This window comes from Elephantulus edwardii, unplaced genomic scaffold (assembly GCF_000299155.1).
Source record: "Elephantulus edwardii isolate Elephantulus edwardi_28Jun2011 unplaced genomic scaffold, EleEdw1.0 scaffold00228, whole genome shotgun sequence".
Lineage (NCBI taxonomy): Eukaryota > Metazoa > Chordata > Mammalia > Macroscelidea > Macroscelididae > Elephantulus > Elephantulus edwardii.
The window spans coordinates 3,878,157-3,900,639 of record NW_006399978.1 but is presented as its reverse complement, the minus strand read 5'-3'; the positions used below and the strand labels follow the sequence as shown (position 1 = coordinate 3,900,639).

At 45.0% G+C, this 22,483-nt stretch overlaps 3 protein-coding genes across 3 annotated transcripts; 2 read left to right on the top strand and 1 right to left on the bottom strand.

The window, feature by feature from the left end:
• Window positions 1–2,526: 2,526 nt before the first annotated feature.
• On the top strand, window positions 2,527–3,342 carry LOC102857493 (keratin-associated protein 10-8-like). The gene is made up of 2 exons (XM_006898422.1): window positions 2,527–2,922; window positions 3,031–3,342. Exons 1-2 carry the CDS (start codon window positions 2,527–2,529, stop codon window positions 3,340–3,342), a joined length of 708 nt encoding a protein of 235 aa, XP_006898484.1.
• A 10,628-nt stretch (window positions 3,343–13,970) lies between these two features.
• Window positions 13,971–14,972, bottom strand: LOC102857087 (keratin-associated protein 10-8-like). The gene is made up of 2 exons (XM_006898421.1): window positions 14,619–14,972; window positions 13,971–14,276 (listed from the first exon to the last, which is right to left on the bottom strand). The coding sequence occupies exons 1-2, from the start codon at window positions 14,970–14,972 to the stop codon at window positions 13,971–13,973; spliced, it is 660 nt and encodes a 219-aa protein (XP_006898483.1).
• A 6,187-nt stretch (window positions 14,973–21,159) lies between these two features.
• On the top strand, window positions 21,160–21,921 carry LOC102856687 (keratin-associated protein 10-4-like). The gene has a single exon (XM_006898420.1). The coding sequence runs from the start codon at window positions 21,166–21,168 to the stop codon at window positions 21,919–21,921; it is 756 nt and encodes a 251-aa protein (XP_006898482.1). The 5' UTR covers window positions 21,160–21,165.
• The last annotated feature ends 562 nt before the right edge of the window (window positions 21,922–22,483 follow it).

Below are 22,483 nucleotides of genomic sequence, written 5' to 3'. Positions count from 1 at the left end.
TCTGCACACATGTTGAAAAGGTGTGGAGACAGGACACATATAGCCTTTATAAATCTGATGGAGGTTGCTATGAGTTGGTATCAACTCAACGGCAGTTGAGTATGCTTTGGTTTTTAGTTAGTGTAACGTCTTGCTGTTGTTTGCTACCATACAACTCATGGTGAATCTATGCACAACAGAAGGAAACCCTGCCTGGTCCTGTGCTATTCCACTATCAATTCAGATTGGACCATTGTAATCCATAGGGTTTTCATTAATTGATGATCAGAGTTAGATTGCCAGGCCCTTCTTCCCGTTCTAAATCTGGTTGCTCTATTGAAACCTGTTCAGCATCATAGCAGTCCTCAGGTCTGCACTGGCAGACAGGTAGTGGTTAGGAGTGAAGCACTGACTGGCTCTCCTTCATTGTTGTTGTGGTGGTAGTGGTTAGGTTCCACTGAGTTGAGTATGACCCATAGTGACCATATCAACAACAGATAGGAACCCTGTCCTATTCTATGCCATCCTCACACTTCCTGACAGACAAGAACCCATTGTGGCAGTCACCGTGTCAATCACCCGGTCTTCCTCTCCTTTGCTGGCCCTCTACCCTTCCAAGCATTATGTCCCTCTCCAAGAAACAGTGCCTCCTAGCAACATGCCTGAAGTATGTGAGACCAAACCTCACCATTCTTGTTTCCAAAGAGCACTCTGGCTGCACCCTTTCCAAGACATATTTTGTCCATCCATGGAATGTTCTGTGCTCTTCTGGAGCACCCCAGCTCAAAGGCATCAATTCTTTTTCTGTAATTCTTATTCATTGTCCAACTGTCAGATGCATAGCAAGTGATTGGAAAGACCACGGCCTGAATCAGATGCACCTTAGTCCTCAAGCTGACATCATTGTTGTTGTTGTTGCTTGCCTTTGAGTTGAGCATGACTCACAGGGGCCCTACAAACAAAAGGCCTGAAGCCCTTCTACAATTATCAACATTTATCAAAGTTCATAGAGTTTCCGGAGGCATGTTGTGTAGGAAGAGGATGCCACTCCTGCTTCAAAACCTGTCATAGTATGCTATTGTTGTTATGTGCCACTGAGTCACCTGTGATACATAGTACAGCAGCTCTGAACCCTTCCCTGTCCTGAGCCAGTCTCACTTTCCCAGTGCAATGAGTCTCCTTATTTCCTGACTGCTGGTACCAGGAGTGTTAATTTGGGCTCCAAGTAAGATGAAGTTGTTGATTATCCTGCATGAAAGGTGGGAATTCTATCACCAGATCATTGTTGTGACCCAATAACAATACATACCCACGTTAGTGTCTTGAATCCGCTCCTTATGGAAGATGTTGCAGCACTGGGGGAAGGAAGCTGTGTGAAGCGCATACATGAACTCTCTGTACTTTTTTTATTACTTTTCTGGAAAATAAATTTTAAAACAGTGACTTGGCCTTAAGCCATGCCCAAACAAGATGTGTTTAGGCACACAAACACTTGCATTTTCTTCTACACTCTTCACTAGTAGGACTCCCTATTTCCCTGTGCCTTTCCTGTGCTAGACAGGCAACCACCAGAAATTAGTATGCCCAAGTCATCTCCAAACCCCTCCTTACATGGGTTGCTTTTGAGTAGATCATACAGAGAAAGGATGAGCCACATTGTCTTTGTCTGCGGGTGTTGTTAGGTGACACTGAGGCACCTACAATTCACAGTGACCCCATGAACCACAGATCTGAACCTTGTCCTGCCTACATCACCCTCATGATCTCTGATACGCTCCAGCCTGTTGTTACAGTCACGGTGTGAATCCATCTCCCTGAGGACCTTCCTCTGTTTCTCTGATGCTCCACCTGTCCCAGCCTGATGTCTTTTTCTAAGGACTTTCTAACAACACACCAAGAATAAGTGAGAAGAAGCTTCACCACCCTTGCTTCTAAAGGAGCACCCTCATTCTGCTTCCTCCAAGACAGACCTGTTTACTCTTTTGGCAGGCCATGGGATCTTCTCCAACACCACAACCCAAAGGCGTAAATTGTCTTTGTCCAAAAAAACAAAATAAAACTCCTTCTGTTGCCTTACTAATCACAGAAGCCTAAGAAAATGAAATCTTCTTAAATCCAAGAAAATAAGACCCAGAAGAGCCCCTCTGCATGACAGATGCTCTGTCCTGGTTGAGAGGGTGGGGAACCAGAACATTCACAGACTTGGTTCTCAGCTATGGTCACAAAATGACCCTACTAGAGCATAACAAGGCAGCTCATATTGCACCCCAACTGTCCTCTTCATGATTAAAACAAGTCAAGATATGCCAAGCCAATTACAAGAGTTTTGGGAGCTGAGCAATTCCCAGAAAACTAAACACACAAGCTATTTGTTTGCTGTGGATCAGCTCAGACAACCAGGAAAGGGAAGGCATCAGGGAGCCTCTGCTGAGACATCACACACCAGAGAGGGATATAAAAACCCCTCAGCCTGGAGCTCCCCACTCATTCACTCACTCGCTCACTCACTTTCTCCTCCTCTACCACCTCATCTCCTCCCACCCCACCATGGCCGCCTCCACCGTCTCTGTCTGCTCCAGTGACCTGAGCTATGGCAGCTGCGTCTGTCTGCCTGGTTCCACTGAGTCCTGTACAGGCTCCTCCTGGGAGATGGAAGACTGTCCAGAGAGCTGCTGTGAGCCCTCCTGCTGTGTCCGCACCTGCTGTGTCCCCACTTGCTGCCAGCCCACCTGTTGCGCCCCCACCTGCTGTATCCCTGCCTGCTGCCAGTCCACCAGGCTCACCCTTATCTGCACTCCTGTGAGCTGTGGGTCCAGCCCCTGCCAGTCAGGCTGCATCAGCTCCTGTGAGCCCTCCTGCTGCCAGCAGTCCTGCTGCCAGTCCTCATGCTGCACTTCCTGCCCCTGCCAGCAGACCTGCCGTGTGCCTGTGTGCTGCAAGCCTGTGTGCTGCAAGCCTGTCTGCTGTGGAACCACCACTTGCCCAACTTCCTCCTGCTGCCAGCGGTCTAGCTGCCAGTCCTCATGCTGCACTTCTCCTCCTTGCCAGCAGGCCTGCTGTATGCCTGTCTGCTGCAGACCTGTCTGCTACAAGCCCATCTGCCGCATCCCCGTATGCTGTGGGTCTACACCCTGCTCAGCCTCCTCATACTGCCAGTCCTGTTCCCCCTCCTGCTGCAGGCCCTACTCCTGCATGTCCCTCACCTGCCGCCCTGTGTGCAGGCCCATCTGCTGTGCCCCGACCTCCTCCTGCTGCCAGCCCAGTTGCTACCGCTCAGCTTCCTGCTTGTCCCTGGTCTCCCATCCTGTGTGTTCTCGCCCTGCCTGCTGCAGTACCACTTTGACCCAGAAATCTTCCTGCTGACCACGCTCATGACCCCAGGGAAGTTGAGAGCTTGCCCTGAGTTACTCTAGCACTTAGGCCTCTCCTAAGGCCTCGGATGTTTGCTGCTGAGCTGGAGGCTGTAGAACAATTGAGCTCCCACCCGTGGCCTTACAAGGCGTCTCAGAGAGTCCTCATGGAGGTGGCATCGACTCATGTCTTCTTCCCAAAGACCCTTCTTAAGGCTCAGCTCTGTACTGCCCTAAAGAGTGTCTGTCCTACTCGGCTAGCTGATCAATGGCTCTGGCCCTCTCTGTATGCACTCGTAAGTAAACAAGCAATAAATGCTGCATGACTCTAAGGATGGCACTGGAGTTCTGTGTTTACTATTATTTCTCTGCTTGCCAGCAGGCTTGATTTCCTTCTCTTTGCACACAACATCCTTGTAATCCTGAAAGGGCTTCGTGTGATTTCCTGAGCCCAGCTGGCATGTGGCTCACAGTTACCAGGTTTAGACAGTTCAGGGTAGGGAATGGTTTGCAGCCATATCACCATTTCAGGGTCACCTTGGGCTTCTCCTCCGCAATCATGTGCCATTGTTCACTTGTGTGGTGTGGAGTTGATTCTGACTCACAGTAACTCTGAACAGCAGAGTACAATTCCCTACATGGTTTTCAAGGTGATAATATTCGTGGGAGCCTATCACTAGGTCTTTCCATCCATGGTTTGGCTGATAAATTGTAACTGCTTAACTACTGTGCCACAAGTTCTCCTATTCACTTAACGTTTTACTATGCCAATTTGCCTTTCTTTTCCTCTATAATACTTGGAAATAATAAGTATGATTTACTATGTCCATGTTTTCCAGAGTCTGTAAAAATGTTTTAAAAAGAATTAAAACCTACATATGCAATCTGGTCTGGAAAATAAAGTATTTGAATTTTTAAAATAAACTAGTATAATAATTTTTAAAAACAACAAACAAAGCCCTCCTACATGTGTGTGACCCTATATCCTACTGAGTACATGAGAATGAAACCAGGCAAATCTGCAGTTGACAGTCCATCTCTGTTGTTCACAACCACTGTGAGTAAACATTTCCAGGACCTTTAGTGGCCTTCATTTACTCTAAGGGAAGATGTCAGTTCAATAACTAAAGTCTGTGATTTAAGCCTTTCTTGGGCTTTTCAATTACATACGGGCAACAGTTGAACAGCAGAAAAAGAAGACAGAAAATCGATGTGTTTGAACTGTGGTGTTGGCAAAGAATACTGACAATACTGTGAATGGCCAGAGAAATAGACAAATTTGTCATGAACAAGATTGTGCCTTGAAGGGAAGAATAGTAAGGCTTTCTCTTGCTTATATTGGACATGTCATCAAGACATAGCCATTCTTTGATAAGAGCATTGTTATTGTTATTTTATACTGTAGAGTCGGAACCAACCCATAGGTGATTTGTCAGTGGGTGTTCAGAGACAGTACATCACATGGGAGGAGATTGTCCATCTTTCTCCAATGGGGCAGCTGGTGGATTCAAATCATGTGCCTTCAGGTTAGCAGCCAGTTCCTTATAACAGCATTGTTGTTGTTGTTGTTGTTGTTGTGTGCCATTGAATCACTTGCAACTCAAGCAACCCTATGTAAAACAGTTCTGAATGCTGTCCTATACCGTACCAACGTTACTGTCTCTGACACACCTTCCCCCATTACCCCAGTCACTGAATCAACCCATCTCATTGAGGATCTTCCTCTCTTGCACTGTCCCTCCAACCTCCCAAGCATGATGTCCCTCTCCAAGGACTGGTGTTCCTTGCAACATGCCCAAAGTATGTCAGATTGAGCATAAGAATCCTTACCTTCAAGGAGCAGCCTGGTTTCACCCTTTCCAGGATGAACCTATTTATTCTTGTAGCAGTCTACAGTATAATCAATACTCTTCTCCAGCACCACAGCTCAAAGTCATCAATTCTCCTTCTATCATCCCTAGTCATTGTCCTTATTTCTGATGCATAGCAAGTAATTGTGAAAACTATGTCCTGGATCAGGCACATCTTAGTCTCCAGACTGGCATCATTGCTCTTCGATACTCTGGAGAAGTCCCTGACAGCAGATTTTTTTCAGTGAAAACTGTCTTTTGATTTCCTGGATGCTGGTGCCAAGAGTGAGAAGAATGAGAATCCCAGAATACTTGATTGTGCTTATGCAAAACCTATACTTGGGCCATGAGGCAGTTGTCAGAAGAGAGCAAGGAACCATTGCAAAGTTCAAAATTGGGAAGGGTATATGCCAAGGATGTGTTCTATCTCTATATCTTTTCAATCTATATACAGAACAGATAATCTGGAAGGCTGGGCTCTACGAGGAGGAATGTGGCATCAGGATTGGGGGAAAACTCATCAACAACCTTTGTTATGCAAATGACACAACCCTGCTTGCTGAAACTGAGGAGGACCTGAAGCGCTTGCTGCAGATGGTCAAGGACTGCAGCCTTCAATTGAAGCTCAACATTAAGAAAACAAAGATTCCCACCACTAAGCCAATTGGCAGCATCATGATAGACGGTGAAGAGATTGAGATTGTTGACAGCTTAGGTTTTCTTGGCTCCACAATCAACATTCTTGGTACCAGCAACCAGGAAATAAAAAGATTAATTGCATATAATAGCATTAGGTTTGGTAAAGCAGAGACCAATAAAATGAGAGAAAACTTCTGTAAAATGGGTTGACCTAATGGCTGCATGTGGCAGAATCTGCATAAGCTGCGTTCCATTGAACAAAAGGTTACCTTGAGTTGGAGTACCTCATTGGCAGCTAATAATAGTAAGATCAGAGTGGCAGAACATATGTTAGGTATTTTAAAATATTGGCAATAATTAGGTTTTCTTGGCTCCACAATCAACATTCTTGGTACCAGCAACCAGGAAATAAAAAGATGCTGGGGCAGGGGGACATGCTGGAGCAGGGGGCATGCTAGGGCGGAAGGACAGGAGGAACAGGCCTGGACATCCTCATCGAGAGTCGGGGCCTGAGGTCAAGGGGCTGAGGAAGGCCTAGGCTGCGAGCTCAGAAGTGATACCTCCCGGACGACACCCTGGGTTTCTCTGGAGCTTCCCCTCCAGGCAGTCCAGCCCTGAGCTGGACCCCCATCCTCCCTCCTCCCTCCCCGGCAGAGCTCGCTCAGGATGTGGCTGGAGAACAACCACTTGGCCAACTGACTGGAAGAGATCTATATTTGTTGCCATTTCGAAGAAAGGTGACCCAACTGAGTGTGGAAACTACAGAACAGTGTCATTGATTTCACATGCAAGCAAGATTCTGCTGAAGATCATCCAAAAACGATTAGAACAGCACATCAGCAGAGAACTGCCAGAAGTTCAGGCTGGGTTTAGAAGGGGTCGTGGTACTAGGGATATTGTTGCTGATGTTAGATGGATCTTGGCTGAAAGCAGAGAATACCAGAAGAATGTCTATCTGTGTTTCATTGATTATGCAAAGGCATTTGACTGTGTGGATCATAACAAACTGTGGCTGACTCTGAGAAGAACGGGAATCCCAGAACATTTAATTGTGCTAATACGAAACCTATACTTGGACCAAGAGGCAGTAGTCAGAACAGAGCAGGGTAACACTGCATGATTCAAAATTGGGAAGGGTGTACGCCAGGGATGCATCCTGTCTCCATACCTTTTCAACATGTATGCAGAGCAGATTATCCGAGAGGCTGGGCTCTATGAGGAGAATTGTGGCATCAGGATTGGTGGAAGGTCTATTAACAATCTCCGTTATGCAGATGACACAACCCTGCTTGCTGAAACTGAGGAGGACCTCATGCACTTGCTGCGAAGGGTCAAGGACTGCAACCTTCAGTATGGACTGAGGCTCAATGTCAAGAAGACAAAGATTCTCACCACTGGACCAATTGGCAGCATCAGGATGGATGACAAAGAGATTGAGATTGTTCACAGCTTCAGTTTGCTCGGCTCCACAGTCAACACTCTTAGCACCAGCAGTCAGGAAATCAAAAAGCGTATCGCGATGGGAAAGTCTGCTGTTAGGGACCTCTCTAAAGTACTCAGGAGCAACAGTGTCTCTCTGGAGACTAAGGTGCGCCTGATACAGGCCATGGTATTTGCAATCGCTTGTTATGCATCAGAGAGTTGGACAATGACTAGGGAGGACAGAAGGAGAGTAGATGCTTTTGAGCTGTGGTGCTGGAGAAGGGTACTGAATGTACCGTGGACTGCCAGGAAAACAAACGGATTTATCTTGGAGAGGATTAAACCAAGCTACTCCTTGGAGGCAAGGATTCTGGGGCTTCGTCTGACATACTTTGGACATGTTGCCAAGAGGGACGGGTCCTTGGAGAGGGACATCATGCTTGGGAGGGTTGAGGGACAACGCAGGAGTGGAAGACCCTCTATGAGATGGATTGATTCAGTGACTGGGGTAATCGGGATGGGTGTATCAGAGGCGGTGCGGTTGGCGCAGGATAGAGCAGGGTTTAGGGCTGTTGTGCATAGGGTCGCTATGAGTTGGAAACGACTCGATGGCACATAACAACAACAACAACAATAGTAAACAGCAAGTGCATTATGACTGAATGAATATGCATGACCCAAATGCATTGGTCAGAACAAAAAAGACACTGTGAAGATTCTTGGATACTTAGAAATCTTTAAAAAGTATGCTGGTAATAATAATACGTCTTATAGGTCATACTGTGTCTTAAAAATAAGTGTTGAGACTCTAACTCTTGTACCTATAAAAATGACCCTATTTGGAGGCAAGACAGTTTCTTTTGTTATGTTAATGAAGTCATACCTGAGAATTCCATGTAGTGTCTTATAAAAGACCAGAATAAACACAGAAACACACAGAGAAGGAAGAGAAGATACACAACTACTAGCTCAGCAATATCAAACATTGCTGGCAGCTGCAAGCTAACATAAACAAGAAAAAACATCTTCTGAGAGTCATGCTGTTCTGATTTTCAGCTTCCTAAACTGTGAGACCATAACACATTGAGGAGAGAGAGAGGTTGTTAACAATTTCATCTAGCTGGGTCCACAATCAACACTCTTGGCACCAGCAGTCAGGAAAGTAAAAGAAAAATTATGATAGATAAGTCTGCTGTCAGCGACCTCTCCAGAGTGCTGAAGGGCAACAATGTCAGTCAAGAGACTAAAGTGCACCTGACTCAGGCCACGGTCTTCAAGATTACTTGCTGAACATCAGAGATCTGGACAATGACTAAGGATGACAGAAGAAGAATCAATGCCTTTGACTTGTGCTGTTGGAGAAGAATACTGAAAGTACCACCAGGAGAGCAAACTGTCTGTCCTGGAGAAAGTGAAACCAAGTTCTCCTTGGAGGCAAGGATTTTGAAACTCCATCTCTTATATTTTGGGCACATGGCCAGGATGGACCAGTTCTTGGAGAAGGATATCATATTTAGAAAGGTGGAGGGACAGTGAAGGAGGGGAAGATCCTGGATGAGATGGTTTGACACCGAAACTGGAATAATGGACACAGAAACTAGAGTAATGGGGGTAGGTGTGTCAGAGATAGAGGCAGTGAGATTGGCTGGGGATAGAACAGAGTTTGGAGTTATTGCACATCAGATCACTAAGAGTGGCAATCAACTCAATGGCACATAACAACAACAACAAACTGCTAAGAAAATAGCTTTCTGTTCTTAAAAGAACTTCTGATTTTTCTATTATAGGGGCACAGGTAACTAAGACAATATTTTGGAGTTATGGAGGAAGTACTAACCTATCTCAATTATCATAAAATGCTTATATTCTCATTGTAAATGTGTCTGAGCTTTGCTCAAGGATGCAGCTGCAGAAGTTGTATGTGATGGGTTGCAATGGTACTGCAATGTTGAAAGTCCTCCAGTGTGACTGAGAATATTCAACACAAAGCATCACTGGTGTGCACAGTTTCTAGGACCACAGCTCAGTGAATTAATTCTAACACATGGGACTATTCTTGTTAGGTACCATCAAGTTAAGTACAACTCCCAGCAAGCGACCCTATACAATGCAGATCTGCCTCTGTCCCATCCTGTCCCATCCATCTTGAGTAAAAAAATGTTGCTCCAAAGAGCAAGAATTCTGGAGAATGTTCTTTATAAAAATAAAATGCCGCTCCTCCTCATATGAACTAAAAGGAGATGATCATGCCTGGTAAAAGGACTCAGTGTATTTGCCCAAGCCAACTCCCTGATAGGAAAGAAACTTCTTAGAGAGCGGATAGGATTGCATGGCCCACTAAGACAGTCAAAGCGGTCTTGATGTTCCTACAAGAAATTTGGTTTGGACTTCCATCTTATGAAGACTTGTTTCATAAAAAGTAAACGTTTCTGTATAATTTTTCATTTGATAAAAGAGGGTATTTTTATTTGAAACTTAATTAGCAAAAAAAATGTCAAGAGTAGTGTCTTGGACACAAAAATGTCCATGTTAACCATCTAGGATAACAGTGATGACCATCATGTACTGGTTAGAGTGGCCCAGAGCACAACAGTTTGAGAGCCTCTGGCCCATCCACCGTAACGTCCCCCACTAGGATATAAACAAAAGGCACACTCATGCTCCCTCCGTGTCTGAATAATCCCTTTATCTGTGGTTTCTCCCAGGCTACATGATGTATTATCACCAAGAGTATCTAGCATCCACCTAGCTGTGTTTGGCCTCTCACACACCCTCTTACAGTTACAGAAATGTCTTAGCTGCAATATATTTAACCTGAAGAAATTTCAGGCTCACAATTGAGCCTTTCTGTAAGTATCTTACTGAGTGATTTTAGATCAACTTCATATGTGATCTATTTCCTTATTAATACCCTGGATTTGTTAACTCACCGGAGTTCATTTAGCAATGAATGAATTATAAATTCACATGCTTTGCTTGACTGCTTATAAATACAGCGTTTTGAGCTCTCTTCTAATTTTATCAAAATCACTCTAAAACTAGCTTATGACAAACTTAGCATGAGTCTGTGAGAAGAGGATACAATCAAGGTTCAGTAGAATGTGTGGAGTTGATAGATGTTTCTTTTGGATCCCAGGAAACCACGGCTAGGTTGTGCTTTCTCATGTGTCTCCAGGACCCTCAGAGAAGTCCTACCATAAGGATTAAGGTTACATGGGTCAGTCCTAGAGCTTCAGGTATGTCTCAAGTTAGGCACAAATGTAACAGGAGCATTTCCAGATAAGAAAGAAACATGCTTAGTTTCAGAACCAAGAGAATATCCTCAATAGTCAAAGAAGAAAGCAAAGTACTGGACTAGGAGAGAGAACACTTTAATTAAGAGAATTTTGAGAAATATGGTTCAGATCATGAAGAACCTCCCTAGTCTCCCTATTTCAAATAAACAGAAAATGGAACAAAACTTATAAAACAACTGTTTTCAGATATTGGGAAATGAATCAAAAAGTTGATCCCTGATAAACATGTGGTTTCCTGTGACCTCTGGGAGGAGGGAAAGAAATGAGGCAAACTTACGTCCGCTCAATTGACAGGAACATTTCCAGACTGAAGCACACAGAGAGCAATCAGTATAGTGGTTTTATTACCTTGAAAAGATAAAGGTCTAAACCCAAAGAGGTGAAGCAAATGGCATTTGGGGGCAGAATGTAGAAGAAGATGAAGCTATACAAAGGAAAAAATCAAGTTTCCCTGGAATCCATTGCTGGACATTAACCCCTCACACAGAGCACATAACTCCTCATGACTGAGCACAGGACAGTCAGGGAACTATAAGGTGAACACTCTGGAGCAACAAAGAAAATGGTAAGAAAAGTCATAAGGAAGATGAGACTCTCTTGAGGAAAAGCATGTCCGCCTCATACTTCCTGGGGTGGGGGAGGCCCTTGCAGCGTCTACCACTGGACAGAGGATGTGGTTATTGTGTCTGTACTTTGATTTGGATTGCATTATGTACAGATCAATTTGGAAAGAATGGCCATTTTAATAGTATCAAATCTTTCTACTTTCTACACCTACCTCTGTCCCTACCACACTGTCCCTGTCTACCTTGTGCCCCAGACAGTTCTGCCTGGAAGACTCTTTGCTTCATGACCCCTGGAAAATTCCTACCAATCTGTCAAAACTCAGTTCAAAAAGCTCTCTCCTGTAAAACTTACTCAGCCTCTTTCTGTAATCAGAGAAAACCATAGTAAATCTGTAGACCTCCAGCCTCAGGGAGTCCTGGGCAGGAGGCTAGCAAAACTCAAGCATTTCTGAGAATGGTTTGGGTCCCAGGGACCTGCCCTAAAAATTAAGTCACATGTACTATAACTTCTAAGGTAAGCCACCCATTCATGGAATGCTAATGTCTGAAGTAAACCAATTACTGATCAAAACCCTATGTCCAAATCAAAACCACAATGACATACCATCTCACCACAGTAACAGTGACCAAGTTTAATAGGACAGCAAACAACACATGTTGGAGAGGCTGTGGAGAGGTAGACACTCTCATACACTGTTGGTGGGACTATAAAATGGTACAACCACTCTGGAAGGCAATTTGGTGTTTTCCAAAAAGCTAAACATAGAAATTCCACATGGTCCAGCTATTCCACTTCTAGGAATATGCCCAGAGGAAATTAGAAGTGAGATACAAATGGAGATTTGTATAACAATGTTCATAGTAGTATTATTCACCATCACAAGAACATGGAAAGAGCCCAAATGTCCAGCCACAGTCAAATGGATTGAGAAATTGTAACACATTCACATAACGGACTATTATACATAGCACTTAGGAACAATGACTTTAAAAAATTACTATATAACTTGGGAAAGACTAAAGAGCATTATACTGAATCAATTAACTCAGTCTCAAAAGGACAAATACTGCCTAACACCATTATTATAAAAATAAAATATTAAGTTGTGAAATGTGTATGGGGACCCAAGAGGGGCAAGGATGGGAGCTGAGGCATGGGCAGGGGGAAAATCATGGGATTACACAATTTAATGGGCGGAGGGAGAGGGGAGTAAACGAAATGGGAAATATCCAGTAAGGACTTGAAAAGACAGGGTACTGGTGGGCATAGTTCAATGGGATTAAGTTTATACAACACATTGTATAAGAATGATTATATTAAACATAATGTGAATGAAAGAAATTGTGAAACACAATGTATACAAATTTTATGTGCAAAGCAATGTTGTTGTTATGTACCATCAGGTCACCTACGACTCATAGTGACCTTATGTATATTATCTCTGAATCCTGCCCTATCCTGAGCCAATCTCATCATCTCCAGTAGACATAATCCCATTTCTCCAGTCACTGAATCAATCCATCTCATTCTAGATCTTCCTCTCTTGTGCTGTCCCTTCACCCTTCCAAGCATGGTGTCCTTCTTCAAGGACTGGTCTATCCTGGTCAAATTCCCAAAGTATGTGAGAATCCTAGCTTCCAAGGAGCAGCTTGGTTTCATCCTCTCAAGGACTAATTTATTTGTTCTCCTGGCAATCCACACTATATTCAATACTCTTCTCCAGAACCACAATTCAAAGACATTGATACTTCTATAATCCTTAGTTATTGTTTAGCTCTCTGATGTATAGCAAGAAATTATGAATACCACAGGCTGTATCAGGTGCACCTTTGTCTCCAGACCAACATAGTTACTCTTCAGTACTCTAGAGAGGTCCCTGACAGATGAGCTGTGGGAGGATATCAAGAATATCATTCACAAAGAATGCAAAAAGTCATTGCAGAGACAGAGGAAAAAGAAAAGACCAAGATGGATGTCTGCAGAGACTCTGAATATTACACTAGAACATCGAGAAACCAAAGCAAAGGGAAGAAATCAAGATGTTAAGGAGCTGAACAGAAGATTTCAAAAGGCAGTTTGGGAAGACAAAGCAAAAATTAATAATTAAATGTTTAGGGAGCTGGAGTCAGAAAATCAAAAGCATTTTGTAAGCTGAGGGAACTGAAGAACAAATTCAAGCCTTAAGTTGCAATACTTAAGGATGTTGAGGGCAGAATGTTGAATGATTCTGGAAGTATCAAAAGAAGATGGAAGGAGCACACTGAGGCACTATGGGGAAAAAATGGCTGACATAGGAGAATTTAATAAAACAGCATGTGATCAAAAGCCTATGGTGAAGAAGGAAATTCAACCTGCTCTGGAGGAATTAGCAAAAAACAAGGCCCCAGGAATTGATGGAATACCAATTGACATATTTCAGCAAACAAATGCTGCCCTGGATGTACTCACCACGTTGTGCAAATCATATAATTTTTTTTAAACCCCTATGTCTGAAAATGATTATATGAAACACAATGTGAGTGAAGAAATGTGTGAAACACAATCTATACGAACATTGTAAGCAAACGAATTTTAAAAATTATCTAACAAAAAAATTACCCTATCCCCACTACAACAATCTGACAACATGAAAGTAGATCAAGAGATCTAAGTAAGTTTATTGACATAGCCAAACAGGTGCTGACAGGTTGGAGGTTGAGGTCAACTAGGGGACTTCTGGGGAGTCCACAAGGAAATAGGAGAAATACGGAAGAGTCTCATCTTCAAGTGGAACAGTCACATGGCAGGGTCAAGTGTGGATGGAGAGTGGGTGTGAGATAAGTCACACTGGCTCCTGGAACCCAGCTGCTTCTGCGGGCAGTGCCTGATCAGTAACAGGACTTCTGGCCACGTGAGGCGACACAGCAGGCTGGCTTGCACACAGGGCGGCAGATGAGAGACATGCAGGAAGAGGTCGGGGCACAGCAAGAGGAGGTGGGCACACAGCAGGCGGGCTTGCACACAGGGCGGCAGATGAGGGACACACTGGAGGAGGGCTTGCAGCAGGAGGAGGAGCAGACAGAGGGCTGGCAGCAAGAGGAGGCTGTGCAGGGACTGGACTCACAGCAGATGGGTTTACAGCAGAGAGGTTGACAGCACATGGGCTTGCAGCAGACGGGCTTGCAGCAGATGGGCTTGCAGCAGACAGTTTCACAGCACACAGGCTTGCAGCATACAGGTTCACAGCACGCAGGTTTGCAGCATACAGGTTCACAGCACGCAGGTTTGCAGCAGACAGGCTCGCAGCACAAAGGCTTGCAGCAGACAGGTTCACAGCAGATGGGCTTGCAGCAGACAGGTTCACAGCAGATGGGCTTGCAGCAGACAGGCTCACAACACACAGGCTTACAACAGACAGGTTCACAGCACACAGGCTTACAACAGACAGGTTCACAGCACACAGGCTTGCAGCAGATAGATTCACAGCAGATGGGCTTGCAGCAGACAGATTCACAGCAGATGGGCTTGCAGCAGACGGACACGCAGCAGCCCTGCTGGCAGGGGGAGGAAGTGCAGCATGAGGACTGGCAGCAGGACTGCTGGCAGCAGGAGGGCTCACAGGAGCTGGTGCAGCCTGACTGGCAGGGACTGCACCCACAGCTCACAGGGGTGCAGATGAGAGTCACACAACGAGCTGGGGCACAGCAAGTGGGGGCACAGCAGGTGGACTGGCAGCAGGTGGGGGCGCAGCAGGAGGGCTCACAGCAGCTCTCTGGACAGTCTTCCATCTCCCAGGAGGAGCCTGTACAGGACTCAGAGGAACCAGGCAGACAGACGCGGCTGCCATAGCTCAGGTCACTGGAGCAGACAGACACTGTGGAGGCGGCCATGGTGAGGGGATTGAGAGAGGGGCTAGGAGGAGTGAGTGAGTGAGTGAGTGAGTGAGTGAGTGAGTGAGTGAACGAATGGTGTGCTCTGAGCTGCCTCCACTTTTATACTCCACTGTGTGTATGTTGTTCCATCAAAAGCTCCATGATGCTCTTCCCCTTCCTGATTGGTATCCTAGCAGGTCCAAGACCTCATCAAAGATGTTTGTTTGCATGGATGTTGTGCAGCTCATAAATCTCCACAGGTGGTCTGGCTTTAGGGTCCCGTCACAGGAGTGGGGTATGGGGAGCTGGTCCAGCCTGGACCCAGGAGATGCATGAGGGTGGTGGGTGTCAGGTGGGAGAGTATGACCTGAGTCCTTCCTCATGTACTGGATCATGGTTCTGTCAACTTAGTGACAGCCCTCAGACAACCACTGACATTTATATGAAGCCAAAAATCTGGTGAAACCCAAAGAGGGTTGCCATGAATTGGAATCCACTCGCAGAATAGGGCAAGTTTCATCTCTGTTGTTCACGGTACTTGATAGCACATAACAGCAACAAAAACATTTTATATACTTTTCCAGTGGGTTAAACATCTGTAGTGTGGTGTTTCTGTGTCCTCTGTGAAGGCAGGGTTGTTGCTACTTTGTGAAAGAAGAATTTCAAATCCAGGAAAGTAGAGAGTTCTGCTCATGCTACAATTTGTGAGAAACAGGCAGGTGACTACATCCTGATCTCTTGGCTCTGTGCTCTGGACACTTTCTCATGGACAAAGCACCTCTTAGTTCTGGCCAATGGGCCCATCATTCATATGGTCCTTCTGTTTGAGAGAGAACAGGAACTCATTGTTTTCTAGGTGATAGGTTGTGTGGGATTCCTGGGCAGGAAAAATGATCTCCCTCGGTCAGACACAGTGGTAATTTCTTGGGCCTTCAGTTCTTGGTTTCTGAACCATTGCCAATGCCCAGGCTGAATTGCAGCGGGGTCATTAGGCAGCATCAGATAGGAGCACTGAAGTAGTAATGAACTAATAGCTGAGACTATGAGTACACTTGAGAGATACAACAGAAATAAAACTCCTGGAGGTTCAACTTGAGGGGCACCTCATACTTTCCTACTAGGATTTCACTGTGAAGATGAAGGATAGCCTGCTTGTGCCTCCTTCATTCAGAAATAGACCCAGTGATTGCCTTCAAGGAAAGGTGTTTTGCCATGAGTTGGTGTAGTATTTCATGGGGTGCACTGCCAACTGAAGGGTCAGCAGTTCTGATCCACTAGCTGCTCCACTTTAGACAAAGGAGCAATTTCTTCCCCCAAGATTTACAGTCACTGAGAACCCACTGAAGAGTCAGCTATTAGTTGATTCCAACTTAATGACCCATAACAACAGAAGAACCCTGTCACCCTCCGGTCCTATCTTTCATTCCTCTCCAAATTCATCCCACATGTTTCTTGGTTTCCAGTTTACTAATCTGTTCTCTACCTCCCCGCTCTCCCAAACTGCTATTAAACTCATCTATATGGAACCACCGTGACTTGGAATTACCTTGACAAGAACCAATATCAATTTATAAGTATATTAACACATTTTCAGCTAGAATTACTATTTGTCTTTTTGTAAAATAGATTTCAGTTGATGGATAAAATTCTCTACTTTTACATATAAACCTCTTTGTTTTTAACTCTTAGTTATTTTAAATCTTTATCTGATAACTTCCACAAGTATGTCACCTCTAGCTCTGCTTTTATTGTCTATTTTATCTCTGTATCCCATTCCTTGGCATAAGTGTAAATTTCTAGTGAATGTCTGATAACTGTATATGAGAAATTTTAGAGAATCTGGATGGGTTTTTCTTCCTCCTAAGATGAATAGGATAATTTCACCTTCTCCTATGGGAGACATCGTAAGTGGAAGCAGGAGACTCTAAGTCTCCTTGAGACAAGAAGGTTATTTTGTAGTTTGATATATCTATAATTTCCTCCCTCTTAGGATTTAGCACTCCAGGTGTTCAAGCTAACAGCCAATCTTCAGCTAGTCTTAACTCTGAATATTGACCCTTCAAGAGTAAGACTTCAAAAACTCTGCTCAGCTGTTCGGTGGGTGTGTTTTCCATGTCAGTATCTTCCCTCTATAGCACAAGAATTTGGCAAATTCCAAAAGGGTTCAACTCCTAATTATTAAATTTATGTTCCTTCTTTCTGTCTGTGAATGTGGCCCCTTATGTCTTGGCTGCATTTGGAGTCACAAATTCACACTCAATTTTCTCCAACCCCCAAAGATTTCCCAAAATCTATTAATTAATAGATATTTTTGGCACATCGCTCTGCCAACTTATTCCACCTTCCAATGCACAGTAAGAGTCAGCAATTGTCCCGCAGGGAAAAGCCATTTCCAGAATGCTGGCTCACTTCTCCAAATTTCCCTTGTCTCCAGAATTGTCACCTTTCAATTTCTGAGAACTCTGTTGGCCTAGTGTATGGAGAGTTGCACTCCCAACTCAAAGGTAGGTGGTTCAAACCTATCAACTACTCCACAGCAGAAAGATGTGCAGCCTCCTTCCATGAATCTTAGGGCTTCTGAAAGCATGCTGAAGGATAAGATGTGAGTTTCTTCCAACTCAACATCAATCAGTTGTTATTTAATTTCTAATTTAGCCATAATACTCAATAGCTTTAAAATAGATTTTATGGTATTCTATACAATTTTTCCAGTTGTCCTCAGCAGGAATATTTGTTTGAAAAAAAGGCCCTTTTTAGAATAGATGGGTCTTTTAAAAAATTTGTATGTATGCACAATCTACATGGCTGGTTCTTGTATTCCTGAGGGGTCAGGAACTGAGCACAGGCCGGGTTCAAATTTATATTGGTCTTATAAGGCAAAATAAAAAGAACTTCAACCTATAATTTAACTTAACTCCTAGAACCTCTGATATGTTTTATGATTTCTACAAGAGATAAGAAACCTGGATCCAGAACCAATACAGTGACAAAGAACAGCCAAGAAAGATGGAGAACTTTAGTATTCAAGACTTAGCCTGGGTATCATATCCTCCCCAGAAAGCTCCACTCCCCAAAGTCCTTCCATCTAGGTTAGCTATGCCCGCCCTACATCAGAATATGCTGTGCTTCTCTTCTGTCTCCACTGACATCACAGGCTCACAGCAATCATCTCTCCACCCTGACGGAGTTCCACAGTTAGGGTGGTACACTTTTTCAGAAGCTAAGTGAAGATACTACCAAGCCGAAGGTAACTCGTGGTTGCTGTGATGCTGAAAACTGTGACAGTGATGTGCCAATCGTGGCAATGGATACCCATGATGGACAGTGTTGGGTGCAGCTTCCCGACTAAATCAAGCCTGGAAGCAGGAGCGGCATCCACTTCCGAAATGGCTTGCCTCCAGAAACTCTATGTACGAACAGTGCTCAGGCCGTTCGTTCATAGGGCCGCTATGAGTCATCTACGACTCACCGGCATCAAACAACAACAACAACAACAAAGGGAAGATAAACTCCACTGCTGTTGAGTTTATATCAACTCAAAGTGATCCAACAGGACAGAATATAGCTGTCTGTGAGGTTTCCAAGACTGCAAATCTTTTCTGAAGCAGCAGATTGCTTCACTTTTCGCCCACAAGGCTGATCGGTTTTGAACCATTCATTTTGCTTCAGCAGCAGCAATAGTGTTTGACCCTGCTCATCTCTAACATCACGTAACCTCAGCTCCATGGCTCCCACCCAACCAAACTCCTCAGGCAGGGCTGCATTGTTTTCTCAGAGCCCAGGGCACGGGCATTGTGCAGCACGGGGTTGGGAGAAGATTTGCTATGTAGTGAAGAAATCAGTGCTTGGAAAGAAAAAGAAGCATAGTATTTTAAAAGTATTTAGCAGAGAAACAGAAGACTCAATAGCCAAATATTATTTGTGGAAAAGGGGAGAAATTTAGATCACTCTCAGGTTACTAGTTTGGGTGGCCAAGATATTGTTTGGTTAACAAGCGGGAAAACAAATAGGGAAAAACAAAAGCAGTAATTGCTAGTTTACACCTCAGAGATTTTGCTGTGGATGCCTGTGATGGTTTTGTTGTTGTTGTTTCAGGGGAGATGTTTTAGGCACAAAGCTTGGACACATCTGAAGTAATTTTGGGCAGAGAGGTAAAGCTCATGTCTGTGCCTGACAGTCAGGACAGAGAAGAGAGCACATGTGCAGAGACCAGAGAACTCTGCTAGCTTACATGGGAAACACTGCCACAGGACTGTCCTCCCTTATGCGTTTGTCACCTGAACTAAAGCCATCAGGGAACTTCCTATACCAGAGAGAGTCCTGGGGAGTCACTTCTAGAAGCATGTCAGTCCTCACACTCTCTCCAACCCACCCAGGTTCTCCATCCTCAGAGCTCAGAGAATTCCAGCGGTCCCAGCATCCAGGTACACAGGAGCCACGCCACACTTCCCACCTAAGGGCAATTGGATACATGGATTTCTTGTACAGACAACATGACACCCACCCAGACATCCCGTAAGGGAGATTTTATTTGCAGATACAGTCTTTCTCCTCCAAATTTATGTTCTGGAAAGAAACATAAAAAGGATTGTTGTTGTTGTTGTTGTTTTGTACCATTAAGTCAACTATGATTCACAACTGTATAAACAATAGATCTGACTCTTGCCCTAGCCTGCAGCTATCCTCATAATCTCTCTTATGCACAAGCTATTTGACATAGTCACTAAGTTAATGCATCTTGTTGAGGCTACTTTAACTTTCCCATCATCGTCTCTCTCTCTAAGGATTGGTTTCTCTCGAAATCTGCCCAGAATAAGTGAAGATAAAAATTCACCATTTTTGCCTCTGGGGAATACTCCAGTTTCACTTCCTTCAAGTTGGATTTCTTATGGCAGATTCATATGATGGAACACTATGCAGCACTCAGGAGCAATGATTCAGAAAATTGCCACATAACTCAGGAGACTGGAGGACATTACACTGAGTTAATGAACTCACTCTCCTAAGAATAAATACTACATAAGACCGTTATTATAAAAGCCGAAGGATAACTAGTAAAACGTGCATGGGGATCCAGGAGGGGAAGGAGTGGGAACAGAGGGGTAAGGGCGGGCAGGGGGGCAATCATAGGGTTGCACAACTAGTGGGTGGAGGGAGCAGGGAGGTAAAGGAAATGGGAAAGGTCCAGTGGGGATCTGGAAAGATAGGGTAATGAAGTTGTTGTTGTTTAATGCCGTCGAGTTATAGACGACTCATAGCGACCCTATGAATGATCAGCCTGAGCACTGTTCGTACATAGAGTTTCCGGAGGCAAGCCATTTTGGAAGTGGATGCCGCTCCTGCTTCCAGGCTTGATTTAGTCGGGAAGCTCCAGCCAACACTGTCCACCATGGGTGCCCATTACCACGAATGGCACATCACTGTCACAGGCTTCAGCATCACAGCAACCACGAGTTACCTCTGTACAGCAACGCACAGACCAGTGCTATACCACCTAGAAGAATGTTTGACAGGAAGACAATTTGAACCTGGCTGAGGGCCACAGATGACAATCACCCACCTTCGGCTTGGTAGCACAGCTTTCTTCCACTAGGCCAACGTAGCTCACCATGAAGAGCATGGTTTAATGGTGATTTATGAAACATAATGAGTGAGAATGATTGTACGAAACACAATGTGAATGAAGGATAGTATGAAACACAAGGCATAGGAACTTTGTATGCAAAACAATGTAATTTTTTTTTTAAAGAAGAAATTTTTTTAAAAAGGTGAATTTGTTCTTTTGTCAGTCCATGGGATATTCAGTACTCTTCACCAACACAATTTTTTTTTCTTCTGGGGCCTTCATTATTCATTGTTCATTGTTCAATTTTCAGATGCGTTGGAAGCAATTGGAAATATCAAGGCTTGGATCAGGAGGACCTTAGTCTTTAAACTCACATAGTTTTACAAGGTGAGCAACATATTATAGAAACATAAACACCAGGCTGGTTTAATGAGAGCTCACTGGACTCCAAACAACAACAAGGAAGAGAGACTTGTTGGTCTCTTGTTGGGACAACACATACAACACTGGGAGATATAAAAGCCCTGAGAGCCCAGAGCTCCTCACACACTCATTCACTCACTCACCCTCCTCCCAGCTCACCTCCTCCGTCCCACCATGGCTCACACCTGCTACTCTGGATCCTGTGTTCCAGCTGCCTCCACCATGTCCGTCTGCTCCAGCAACAGGAGCTATGGCAGCCGTGTCTGCCTGCCCAGTGCTTGTCCCAGCTCCTCCTGGGAGGTGGAAGACTGTCCTGAGAGCCACTGTGAGCCTCCTTGCTGTGCCCCCACCTGCTGCCAGTCCACCTGCTGCGAGCCCACCTGCTGCCAGTCCTCCTGCTGCCAGCCCACCTGCTGTCAGTCCTCCTGCTGCCAGTCCTCCTGCTGTGCCCCAGCCCCTTGCCTCATCTGCACCCCTGTGAGCTGTGGGTGCAGTCCCTGCCAGTCAGGCTGCACCAGCTCCTATGAGCCCTCCTGCTGCCAGCAGTCCAGCTGCCAGTCCTCATGCTGCAAACCTGTGTGCTGTGTGCCTGTCTGCTGCAAGCCTGTGTGCTGTGAACCTGTCTGCTGTAAGCCCGTCTGCTGTGAATCTGTCTGCTGCAAGCCCATCTGCTGCAAGCCTGTCTGCTGTGAATCTGTCTGCTACAAGCCCATCTGCTGCAAGCCTGTGTGCTGTGAATCTGTCTGCTACAAGCCCATCTGCTGCAAGCCTGTGTGCTGTGAACCTGTGTGCTGCAAGCCCATCTGCTGCAGGCCAATCTGCTGTGAGTCCAGCCCCTGCTCAGCCTCTTCATGCTGCCAGCCCTCTGTCTGCTCCTCCTCCTGCTGCAAGCCCTGCTCCAGTGTGTCCCTTATCTGCCGCCCTGTGTGCAAGCCCGCCTGCTCTAGCTTCTCATGTGGCCAGAACTCTTGCTGTTAAGTGGACATTTTAAGTTCATCCCCAATCTTAAGAGGACACCACCACCTGCCCTACCTGGAATCTTTGCTAATCCCCTAGACCTGTGTCCTTGCCATAGCATTTATGTCATCCCTGTTCAATGTCTCCACCTGGAACAGCACCCCTGTCCTACCTACCCCAATCAATGTGCCCTGCCTCCTCAGCCATGAGGTTGGCAGTGACTCCAGCTTAGCCAGTGGGGTTCTGGTCTTTGAACCTTGTGCAGAATGGAGCAAAGGAAGAAATTATTTCCACTCCCACCTCCTCAGCTCTTCATGGAATTCTGCCCCCAACCCTTGTTATGGTCCAAGCTCCTGTGCTCATTTCTGAGTCAGCTTCTGTGAGCTCTGACTTGTCTTTCCAATAAAGAACTTTGTTTATCAAGTTGACTAGAATTTATTCTTGTTGTTCACAGCCAGGAGGGGAGGACCCTCCCTTTGAGTTCATATTCTGAATTCAGACTTCTGACTCCAGATCATGAGACATTAAATTGCTATTCTTTAATGTTAGCTTATTAGCATTATGTTACGCAGCCCTAGCAAAC

Coding starts and splice junctions, on each gene's coding strand:
- LOC102857493 (XM_006898422.1), top strand. CDS start 2,527: ATGGCCGCCTCCACCGTCTCTGTCTGCTCCAGTGACCTGAGCTATGGC. Junction 2,923..3,030: donor TGCCTGTGTGCTGCAAGCCT/GTGTGCTGCAAG, acceptor CCTTGCCAGCAG/GCCTGCTGTATGCCTGTCTG.
- LOC102857087 (XM_006898421.1), bottom strand. CDS start 14,972: ATGGCCGCCTCCACAGTGTCTGTCTGCTCCAGTGACCTGAGCTATGGC. Junction 14,277..14,618: donor AGCAGGGCTGCTGCGTGTCC/GTCTGCTGCAAG, acceptor GTCTGCTGCAAG/CCCATCTGCTGCAAGCCCGT.
- LOC102856687 (XM_006898420.1), top strand. CDS start 21,166: ATGTCCGTCTGCTCCAGCAACAGGAGCTATGGCAGCCGTGTCTGCCTG.